The 12,449-nt window shown below is 35.4% G+C and overlaps 1 protein-coding gene across 1 annotated transcript in view; it reads right to left on the reverse strand.

The window, feature by feature from the left end:
* Positions 1-584: 584 nt before the first annotated feature.
* The window catches only part of AQR (aquarius intron-binding spliceosomal factor), a 129,204-nt gene continuing 117,339 nt past the window's right edge, over positions 585-12,449 (reverse strand). The window contains exons 34-35 of the mRNA XM_077127386.1: positions 11,562-11,675; positions 585-8,942 (exon numbers count right to left, since the gene is read on the reverse strand). Coding sequence (XP_076983501.1) covers positions 8,601-8,942; positions 11,562-11,675 — 456 coding nt within the window. The 3' untranslated portion in view covers positions 585-8,600. The remainder of the gene's footprint in view (positions 8,943-11,561; positions 11,676-12,449) is intronic.

Genomic DNA, 12,449 nt, shown 5'->3' on the forward strand with positions numbered 1-12,449 from the left:
GATCAAACTTTTATTCATCTGCATTTTCAGGACATTGCTATTAATATCACATGACAAATTAGACTATAATGACATGCTGTACAAATTAATTCATCCCCAGTTTCCTTTTTGGTTGTGTTTCTGCCTCTGGTTACTTACAGGAAGAAAACGTATTAGGGATTTATTTTCTAAGAAGGTCTCAAAGCTCAATTGCTAATATAAAATTATTGGGTCATAAATTGTGTTCTGAGGAGTTAGTTCTCTAAACTGTCTTATGAGGTGAAGAAAAAGATTCTATCATCAAATAAGTCGGTTAAACAAAGTTAAACAAGATTCTTTCCAGCAATAATTCTAGGACATTTTAATTAGCTAACAATGCATTGTGATTCTGCAAAATGGGAATTCATTGTGTTCTTCAAATATATTTGACTATGGAATATGCTTTTCACAAAATGTTTTTCAAGACTAGTGTTTTCTGTAATATATGTTAAAAAGAATGGAATCAGCCCTTTTTGTATATAAGTGCAAAAGCTTAACACTGAAATAAGTGTAAGGGTGTACTGGTTTGCTAAATGCTGTTGGAATGCAATATACCAGAAATGGAATGACTTTTAAAAAGTGAATTTATTAAGCTACACATTTACAGTCTAAGGCCATAAAAATGTCCAAACTAAGGCATCCAGAAAAAGATATCTTGATCTAAGAAAGGCTGATGTCTGTCACATGGAAAAGCATCTGGCTGGAGTCTGCCATTCCTTGTTCCTGTTTCCATTGCTTCCAGCTTCTGATGCCAGTGGTTTCCTCTTTAAGCATCTGTGCGCCTTCACCAAGTTCCTCCAGGACACAACTCTGGGTTATGACTTGCTTAGCATCTCTTGAGAAGGCACGTGGTGATGTCTGCTGGGCTCTGCATCTCCAAACATCCATGTCTAGGCATCTGCTCTCTCTTTTGGCACTCCAAGCATCTCCAAATGTCTGCATGCTCTGAGCTTTCTTCAAAATGTTTCCTTTTAAAGGACTCCAGTAAACTAAGACCCACCTTGAATGGGTGGGGCCACATTTCCATCTAATCAAAAGGTCACACACAATTGGGCGTGTCATTTTCATGTAAATAATCCAATCAAAGTTTCTGCCTCCACAAGATTTGATCAGGATTAAAATATGGCTTTTCTGGGATAAATAATACTTTGAAAGCGGCACAGAGGGTAAAGGGCGTGAGCTAACTGAGAAAAGCTAGCATACTGTGAGTCAGCAGTAAGCATGATGTGCTCTGAGTACCTTTCCAAAGGACTAAGTTGTGGTTGTTCCCTGGGAAGAAAAACTAAACATCCAAAGCTTCTGGTTCCCATATAGTTAAAATCCCTTTTAGGCCCTAAGGTACCAATAAACGGAGAAAAAAAATGATCTCACATATCTTCATTTCCACCCTTGGCCCAGTACAGGATCCAGTTACATTATTCTTGAACATCTATTAACATGACTGCTTCATAATTACAAAGGCTAATCACCAAGCATTTTCACAAGAAGCAAGTCACTGCTTGACTTCTACTGCTTTTCTGGCACTTGCAGAGGGATGAAAGTTAAAAAAACAAGAGGAAATTTTTTTTTATCTTGCTGTTTTAACTTAAAAATCATCACTAAAAATGCTACTTGAGTGACTGCAAGATAAAAAGAAAAATAACACATTCAAGGCACAAATCTAAGTCAATACAATAATGTAGTTGATTTGGGGAGTAAAGGATTCAGAACTTATAGAAATCATCAACTTCCTATATCTGAAGCATGATGACACCCAGCGTCTTCCCTCTGATGATGCTGATCTACCAGGATTTTAATTCTAGCTGAGACTACCCTCAATGTTGCAATGGACTAGTTCAGAGGTTCCTTGTCAGAAAACTTGATCTTTGATAGATCCTCAAAGGTCAACTGCTACCATGTGTTCTTTATTCATCATCCTCCATGTTCCCTGGATAGAGAGGCACAGCTAAGCACCCTCTTTCCCAACCACCTCAGAGAATTGGTGGCAGTATCCTATATTGCTTTGAGGCAAAATAGAGAGAGAGAGACTGGTATTTCCTGAGCCTATAGGTGCAAGATATTTTCATGAACATTAACCTATTTTAAAAACACAAATAAAACAGATCTTTCCCGTTTTATAGAAAAGAAAACTGAGACTTTGTGAGTTTATAAAATTTGCCCAAGGTCAACTAACTGATAAACAAGTTAGGTAAAACGTGAACCAGGTCTAGTTGAGTCCAAAGTCTGTTTTACAATATCAAGCTGTTTCCTGATCATAATAAACTTCATTTTCTGTAGGAACAAAATGGCCCACTTACATTTTTCTCAGTATGTAACAAAACACTTCAACTTTTATCATCACTCCAACTTCAAGAATCCTCAAAATATTTATATCTTCTCATCCATTTGTTCAAATCAATAGAGTTATTTATCCTGAACTGCTGGTAATGAACTTTACGAACTCAGCATTTTGTTAAAACAAAACAAAACAAAAAAGAGTCAAATACTTGAATTGCTTCATTTCGAGCTCATTCTCTCTTGGTAAGCATATTTTGTTTGCTTTTTGAAACAGATTCTAAAACCATGATATATTCAGATATGAAAAATAGGATGAAGAGCATTGGGAACTAATCTAATAGTTATATAGTTCGAGTACCTGTCTCTGTAGAAATCCCAAATAGAAAACCTTTGAATTTATAAAGCAATCATGTGCTCTTGATTAAAAAACAATGCATGAGAATTGTAGACTTGGATCCTATCCCAGTCTTCCCCATTGTCACCATGAAGTCTCCATATCTTTGATTCCATTTCTTCATTACAGGCAAATTTATTGCACTTCATTTTTTTGTGCTTCTCAGATATTGCATTTTAAAAATACAAATTGAAGACTGTGCCAAGTCAATTGGTGCCATTTTCTTCCAACAGAATGTGTTCACTTGGTCTCTGTGTCACATTTTGCTAATGCACACAGTATTTCAAACTTTTTCATTATTACATCTGTTATGGTGATCTGTGATTAGTGATCTTTGATCTGTGGTCAGCATAATTGTCTTGGGGCACCACAAAATGCACCCTTATAAGATGAAGCTTAATTGATAAATGTGTATATTCTGATTGCTACACTGCCCAGCCATTCTCGTTTCCCTCTCCCTCTCCTTGGGCCACCCTATTCCTTGAGATAAAATACTGAAATTAGGCCAATTAATAACCCTTTATTTCTACAATGTCCTTTAAATATTCAAGTGAAAGGAAGAATTGCAAATCTCTCAGTTTAAATCAAAAGCTATAAATGATTAAGCTTAGGAGGAAGACATATAGAAAGCCAGGACAGGCTGAACTAGGCTTCTTATATCAAACAGTAGCTCTTATGAATGCAAAGAAAAAGTTCTTGAAGGAAATGAAAAGTGCTATTCCAGTGAACACACAAATGATAAGAAACAAAATAGCCTTATTGCTGATATGGAGAAAGTTTTAGTGGTCTGGACAGAAGATCAAACGAGCCACAATGATCCCTTAAGCCAAAGCCTAATCCAGAACAAGGATCTAGTGCTCTTCAATTCTGTGAAGGCTGAGAGAGAAGAGGTGAGAGAGAAGAAAAGTTTGACGCTAGCAGAGGTTGGTTCATGAAGCTTAAGGAAAGAAGCCATCTCAATAATGTAAAAGTGCAGCATGAAACAGCAAATGCTAATGCAAAGCTGCAGCAAGTTATCCAGAAGATCTAGCTAAGATATTTGATGAAGGTGGTTACACTAACAAGAAATTGCCAATGAAGATGAAACAGCCTTATACTGGAACAAGATGCCATCTAGGACTTTCATAGCTAGAGAGAAGTCAATGCCTGGCTTCAAAGCTTCAAAGGACAGGCTGACTCTCCTATTAAGGACTAATGCAGCTGGTGACTTTAATGTGAGGCCAAAACTCATTTACCATTCTGAAAATCCTAGGGCTCTTAAGAATTACGCTAAATATACTTGCCTGTGCTCTATAAATGGAACTGAGCCTGGATGACAGCACATCTGTTTACGACATGGTTTACCAAATATTTTAAGCCTGCTGTTGAGACATACTGCTCAGAAAAAGATTCCTTTCAAAATATAACCTCTCATTGACAATGCACCAGGACACCCAAGAACTCTAGTGATGTTCAATGGGATTAATGTTGTTTTCATGCCTACTAACACAACATGCATTCTGCAGACCATGGATCAAGGAGTCATTTTGACTTTCAAGTCTTGTTATTTGAGAAATACATTTCATAAGGTTATAGCCGTTATAGATAGTGATTCCTCTGATGTACCTGGGACAAAGTCAATTGAAAACCTTCTGGAAAGGATTCACTATTCCAAATGCCTTTATGAACATTTACAATTCATGGGAGGAGATCAAAATAACATTAACAAGAGTTTGGAAGAAGTTGGTTCCAACCCTCACGGATGCCTTTTCCCTAGGCGCTCAAGACTACAGTGGAGGGAGTAACTGTGGATGTGGTAGAAATAGCAAGACAACAAGAATTTTAGAGGAAGAGCCTGAAGATGGGACTGAATTGCTGCAATCTCATGATAAAACTTGAATGGATGAGGGGTTGCTTTTTATGGATAAGCAAAGAAACTGGTTTGTTGAGATGGAATCCACTCCTGGTGAAGAACTGTGAGCATTAGAGTATTACATAAACTTAGTTGATAAAGCAGCTGTAGCATTTGAGAGGACTGATTCCTCATTTGAAAGAAGTTGAAAGAAATTCATTGAACAATGATATAGCTTTCACAGTGTGACTCTGTGAATGTGAAAACCTTGTGTCTGATGCTCCTTTTATCTACCATATCAACAAAAGAGTAGAACATATGGAATAAAAATAAATAATAGGGGGAACAAATGTTAAAATAAATTTAGTTTGAAATGCTAGTGGTAAATGAAAGCGAGGGGTAAGGGGTATGTTATGTATAACTTTTTTTCTCTATTATCGTTTTATTTCTTTTTCTGTTGTCTTTATCTTTTTCTAAATCGATGCAAATGTTCTAAGAAATGATGAATATGCAACTATGATGATATTAAGAATTACTGATTATATATGTAGAAGGGAATATCTTATTGTTGTTTGTTGTTAATTTTTTTAATTAATAAAAAAAGAAAGAAGTTCTACTATAAATAAAATGCTGTTAAAAAGAATTGCATGCTACAGAGAAATCTTTTGTGAAAGGAAGAGTCAATCAGTACTGCAAACATCACTGTTGTCTTATTTTAAGAAACTGCCACAGCTATCCCAAACTTCAGCAAACACCACCCTGATCAGTCAGCAGCCATCAACATCGAGTCAAGACCCTCTACCAACAAAAAGATCACAACTGGTTGAAGGCTCAGATGATGGTGAGCATTTTTTATCAATAAAGTATTTTTAAGTTAAGGTATGTACATTTTTTTTAGACATAGTTCTATTGCATACTTAAGACTACAGTACTGTGTGAACATAACATTTATACGCACTAGGAAACAATAAAGCACTATATGCTTTATTGGAGTGGTCTGGAATTGAACCTGCAATATTTCCAAGCTAGCGTCTATTTAATAAGATGGTTTAAGTTTCTTTAAAAATTCCATGATTCTATAGTCAATTGCAACTCATTTTCACAGCGAATAGACCACTTAAAACAATTCAAATCCCACTATTCCCCAATCCCTTCTAAATTCCTTTTGTAAAAGCAAAGGACTTATCCATTTCCTAGTTAAATTTTCTTTTTAATGTGACAAATAAGCAGCATAGAAGAAAGTTGTCACCCAGCTGGACACAGTGATGTACAGTTGATGTACAGGCATAGTTGATGTATAGAAAAATGGTTCACTTAATTAGAAAGCAACATTCCAGTCTGCTTATTTTGGTTGCAGGTATGTATACTTCCTACAGGATAGAGAGAAAAATCAGTCTTTTCCAGGAGACAGTAATATGGTAAAGTTTTTTTCTCTCTTGCTAATAGCTCCTCACAAATGAAAATAATTCTGAGTGCTATCTTCATAGAGAACCCCACTAATTCTTTAATCAGAGAAACTATGTAATAGACTATCCGGCTTAATCCTTACTCTGATAACAATTGGTTCTATCCTGGGAGACCCCTGTTCCTTGGCATTTCACTACTCTCATCATCACTTTCATTTTCCCCATCCTCACCCAATATTTACACAATTATTCTGATGTAGTAAGACACATTGAAAGATGAGAGCTTGGAAAAAAAAATAAAAATAAGAAAAGAAAGATGAGAGCTTGGACCATATCAATTGACCTGATAAACAGAGCAAGCATTATCTACTCAAAATTACGTCATTGACCTGACTTTCTGAGTTTAAATTCCTTACAGAGTAATAATTTCTTGCAAATATCAGGATCAGAAGCATTTCAACGGTAGTGTGCAGCTCATATGCACTTATTTCTTTATAGGGTCTTTGGATACCATCAAACCTATAGGCAGATGCATTAGAGGGGATATTTTGGGGGTAATGCTCCTCTAAAGTCACTCTAGCAGGCTTTTGATCAAAATGGGAGAGAACTAGTGGGCAATTTCACCCTCCACACATACCTTGTCAGAAACCATTAGCCACATTAACTGTTATTCTACCATTATCACTTCATCCATGTGAGGACAGCATAGTAATCTCACGACATTGCTTCCCAGATGATAAAGTGGCAAATGAATTTGCTCAGGTCTTTTTTTAAAATGCAGATTTAGATTTACAGGTCTGGGATAGGGTACAAATTTCTGTACTTCTAACAAGCTTCCTATGAATGCTGATGCTGTTGGTTCACATCGCCCTTTCCAAATCTGGAGAGCATTTTACTTGAAAATCTCCTTGTGGATGGTTATCTTTCAAGAGAATTAAACAGAGTAGAAAACCAAGAACCTCTGGATTGGAAGAATTACACTCACTTAAGTTCACTGACTCTACTGCCTGGACTCTGAATCCTGCTTCCTGCCCAGACTGATTTGCCAGATTCTTCCTGTTTAGTTGAATCCTGGCTTGGCCTCACCAACCTTGCCTGATGTCACTTTGCCAGTAACCCAAACATTAGAGGTGTTGAGCTCTTATGAAAAATGCAAACTCTTGGGCTCCTAATCCTGAGAATATGACTTATTAGGTTGGGGGTGGATCCTAAGAATTTGCAATTTAAACAGACAGCCTAGGTGATTCTAATACAGGCAATCTCAGGAACCATTCTGAGATGTTGGGGAAAGAAATGCATGTAAGCTCTTTGTTAGATTGAAGAAAGCTACATCCTTCAGCTGTTGATGACTTAATGGCAAGGAAAACAGCTAGGAAAAGTGAGCAAAAGGAAACAGGACTTCAGTTAGTGATAAAATGATAGAAGAAACAATTTCCTCTCCAGTTTGGACCTTGCTTGAAAGCTTTTATGGTTAATTCCAATGTATTCTTTTTCTTTAAAGAAGTTCCCTGAAAATGTGAAGAATGTCTTCTATATTCTACAGAAATCCTTTTTGAAAAAATGCTTAAATATTTAAAAAATTAAAAAAATATAACATATACACAAAGCAATAATTTTCAAAGTATACTTCAACGAGTAGTTACAAAACAGATCCAGAGTTTGTCATGGGCTACCAATCCACTATCTCAGATTTTTCCTTCTAGCTACTCCAAAACAATGGATGCTAAGAAGGAATATTAATATAGTAATTTAGCAGCCATACTTGTTTGTTAAATCCCATTTTCTCCTTTAATCCCTCTCCCAATCTAAAGGGATCTTTGGGCAATGCCTGTTCTGACTTTTCATGTTGAGAAGGGATGTCCACACTAAAGGATAAGGGGATGTAATTAATCGATAATCTTGGAGAGGCTGATCCCTCTGAATTTCAGGATTTATCTGACCTATGAACCCTCCGAGAATTTTATGTTTCAGGAAGGCAAATCTAGTGGATAAAACCTTTACAGAGTCTCAGTTTGAGCCCTAGGTGTTCGAAGAGTCAATAGGAGGGCTGTTAACTAGGGTTTAACAAACCATGGCCAATTAGCACTATCTAACTGAAGCTTGCATAAGAGCAGCCTCCAGAACAGCCTCTTAACTCCATTTGATCTCTCTTGGCCACTAATGCCTTATTTTATTATACTTCTTTCCCTCCTTTTGGTCAGGAAAGTGTTGTCAATCCCACAGTACCAGGGCCAAACTCAACCCCAGGAGTAATGCCCCATGTTGTCAGGGAGATTTGTACCTCTGAATGGCTTGTACCAAACAGTGGGAAGGGCAATGATGATTTTCTTTGCAAAGCTGGGTGTACAGAGAGAGAGAGGCCACATCTGAGCAACAAAGAGGCTTCCTGGAAGCAACTCCAGAAGTTCCTTTTGATGCAGGAATGATTACAAATATATATGGGTAATGATCAAAATATCAAGTGTTGCCCTTCTGAATGAGCTAAGGAAACTGAATTTGTGTGGTATAAATAAGCAATTTTCTTTAACATATCAAAAACATTGAGATCAGTTAAAAAAAGTACCAAACATGCTCATGAGTGCCATGAAAACGGCAGAAGCAAGTATAAAATTCAAAAAGCAACTTTACTTAAACTATGGGATGAAATGTCCTCTTGCAGAAGGGCTGCAGTTTGCTAGTTGGTCTCTGCTGAGGTAGGTGTAGCATCTAAAGAGGCATTAGCATCTGCTGGTGCAGTTATAGATTCTGCCACAGCAACAGTGGTCTCTGATAGAGCAAGGATAGATTCTGGATTGGAACTGAGAGTGACCTCAGCTAGACCTGGATTAGTCTCCGTTAGATTTGGGAAGGTCTCTGTTTGAGAGGCTGAGGTTTCTTGAATGGAATTGGCATCTGCTTGATTGGGTAGACTATCAGTATGAACAGGTGTTGCTTCTTCTTCTGTTTCCAGTTCTGTTTCCTGATTTTGAACTTCTTCACCTTCTTCTATCATAGCAGGTGGCAGTTGTAATAAAGTCTAATGAAAAAGACAACAGCAGTATGAATTCAAATGAAAAGCCACTATAGTTTATTAAAGGTCAGTCCTCACATTAACATGATCTTCATAACACTAGAGCTTTTTTCTAAAATACTGCACGCCATTTTATATTACAAATGTAGTAACTCTCAGTGATGTAAATGGCTTATGTTTTGCTGAATCCAAAGAATATGTCTACCTGGATGTCAGCTATTAATAATCAAAGTACATACTATAATTTCACAGAAGAAAACAAGAAAAATCTATTAGATTTTTTACCTGAAGAATTTTTTTTATGTTTTATTATTTTTTTTAATTTAAGGAAACAAACAATATACTTAGACCCACCAATCTTAGCTTAACCATCGGTATATTTATATAAAGTATTCATATAATCATTGTAAAGTCTGTGTTTGTGCAATAAGTTTCATAAACCAATTTAAAATTAAGGCAACAAGGAAAAAATCTACAAATTCAGATAGCAAAGTTTAGCTGAAGAATTTGCTGTTACACTTCTGTGAAAGACAATGATTAACTAGTACTGATTGCCATATCAACTCAGACTAGGGCCAACTCCAATCAAATAGCTCCATGAGGGGCAGAGAGGAGCCAAGCTTTAGGCAATGCCATGCATGGCAGAGAAAGAGCAGAGATAGAAGACAAAGTTTCTTTCTCCACTCAAATAGAAAACTGGAACAGCTCTATACACTTGGTTTTCCCTCTGCCCCATGACACCTAGAGCTGAGGCTTGGCTTATCTTCTCAGGGACTCTTTATCTTTTTGGAAAACAAAATTTTTATAAAGTATCATTCACAATAGCAGAAAAATTAAAAATAAAAATACTTAGCAATAAAACTAGCAAACTATGTGTAAGGTCTATATGCTGAAATTTACAGTATACTTACTAGAGAATTCAAGGTAACATAAATAAATGGAGAGAGAAATCATATTCATGAGAAGAAAGACTTAATATTGTTAAGATGCTACTCTCCCCAAACTGATTTATAAAATCAAAACAATCGTACTTAAAATCACAGCTTTTGGGGGGTAGAAATCAACAAGTTGATTCTAAAATGTATATATACAAAACAATTTTTGAAAAAAAAATTAGCTGTAGATAGTTGCAAAAGTATAGATACACAGATCAATAGAACAGAATAGAGATCCTAGAAACAGATTCACTGAAGTAAGACAATCGAGTTTTCGACTATGATGACAAGGCAATTCAACAGAAGCAATTCAACAGAAAAAGCAGTCTCCTCAGCAAAAGGTGCTAAAACAATGGGCTATACATACGCAAATGAATAATACAACCCATACCTCATACCATACAAAAAATTAACTCAAAATGTATCATAGCTTTAAATGTCAAACCTAAAACTATAACATTTCTAGAAGAAAACATAAGAGAAAATCTTCGTAGCTTTGGATTAAACTAAGATTTTTTTTAGCATGAATTATAAAATAATAAATTGACAAACTGGGCTTCACCAAAATTTAGAGCATCTTTGAAACGCACTGTTAAGAAAATGAGAAGTCACAGATTAGGAGAAAGTATTAGTAAAATGCACATTCATTAAAAAATTTTTTAATCAGACTAAATAAAAAAAAAATCTCAAAATTCAAAGTAATAAAACAACCCAATAAAAAAAAGCTTGAACAGATGCATTCCTAAGACTATATACAGACAACAAATAACCATTTTTCAAGTATCACTTGAAAAGATACTCAACATCATTAGTCATTAGGAAAGTGCAATATATTCCTATCTGTTAGAATGGCTAAAATAAAAAAGACTAACCAGATCAAAGTTAGGTGACGATATGGAGCAATTAGAACTCTGACACATAAAATGGTACAACCCTTTCAAAAAGTTTGGCAGTTTCTTAATAAGTTAAAGATATATCTAACATATTATCCAGACATTCCACACCTAGTATTACACAAGAGAAATAAAAGCATATATCCATACAAATATCTGTACAAGAATGTTCATAGCAGCTTTATTTGTAATAGTCAAAAACTAGAAACAACCCAGACATCTATCAACAGATGATTGGGTAAACAAACTGTGGTATATCCATGCAATGGAACACTATACAGCAATAAAAAAGAATTATTGATTTTTATAGCAGCCAATATGAATCTCAAAAGAATCATGCTGATCAAAGTAGCCAGATAAAAACAGTACATAGTATATAATTCCATTTACATATATTTCTACAGAAGGGACTAATCTATAGTGACAGAAAGCAGATTGTTGGTTGCCTAGGGACAGTGGGGAAGGAGGCATGGAAATAAGTAGGAAAGTTATCAAGGAACATGAAGAAATTTTGGGGAATAATGAATATGTTCACCATTGTAATAATGGTGAAGGTTTCACAAGGTATATACTTATGTCAACCCTTATCAAATTATATACTTTAAATATGTGGTTTCTGTTGTATGCCAAATATACCTAAATAAAGATGTATAAAAATATGAATATTACATGAATAATAACAAAAGCCTGCCTTAGTTGGTTTCTCACAAGGAATCAATACTTTAAAGATTTATTCTGCAAAAGAGAAGATTTTTCCTACAGCAAGAAAAATAGGAGTCAATTTAGAGAAAACTCACCTGATGATAATGATGTGTGGTCTGTATCAAATGCATATACATGTTGTATACAAAATTTGCCATCTGGGGCATATTTTTTATTATCTGTACTTCATGAGATGGTCTCTCTCCATTCTAGAGAAGGCAAAAAAGAAGCTCAAGTATATAGTGAAAAATCTTAGAAGCTAACATTTCAATCAAAGGTCACGTATACAAATACTATTAGGATTTGTAGGACATAGACTACTAGTAAGAGGACATACAGTGTAAGTGATGTGAGAGCAGTGATTTGATTAAATTTAGAAGAGCAAGAGATTAGAAGAGCTAAGAGTAACTGGCTTCTAATACAATTTCATGGTGTAAGCAAAATACGGATTTAGTCTATTAATGGATATATAAGAATTAACATGAGGTAAGTAATCATTTGAACAGAGAAAAATCATCATGGTCTAAAAATAGTACTCTCCAACACACTAAAGTGAATATAAAAGATAGTTCATAAAGAAAATATAAAAACTATCTTTTCTATTTATGTTTTTCTAAGAAATGAGAAGATTTGCTATTTTTAATATATAGCCTATTAGTCATGGGGTGTATGCCCAAAAGGTTTTTACTAATAAAGTATATGATCAAAGATTTTTTTGACAAATACTATCTAAAATATAAACTCTGTGGGGGGCGGGCCGCGGTGGCTCAGCGGGCAAAGTGCTTGCCTGCTATGCCGGAGGACCTCGGTTCGATTCCCGGCCCCAGCCCATGTAACAAAAACGGAGAAACAGAATACAATAAAAACCAGAAAATGTTTAAAGATGTTTCCCTTTCTTCCTTCCTTCCTTCCTTCTATCCTTCCTTCCTTCTCTCTGTCTTTCCTTTAAAAAAAAAAAAAAAAAAAAAAAAAATAAAATAAAA

Source organism: Tamandua tetradactyla, chromosome 14 (assembly GCF_023851605.1).
Source record: "Tamandua tetradactyla isolate mTamTet1 chromosome 14, mTamTet1.pri, whole genome shotgun sequence".
In the NCBI taxonomy this organism is placed as follows: Eukaryota; Metazoa; Chordata; class Mammalia; order Pilosa; family Myrmecophagidae; genus Tamandua; species Tamandua tetradactyla.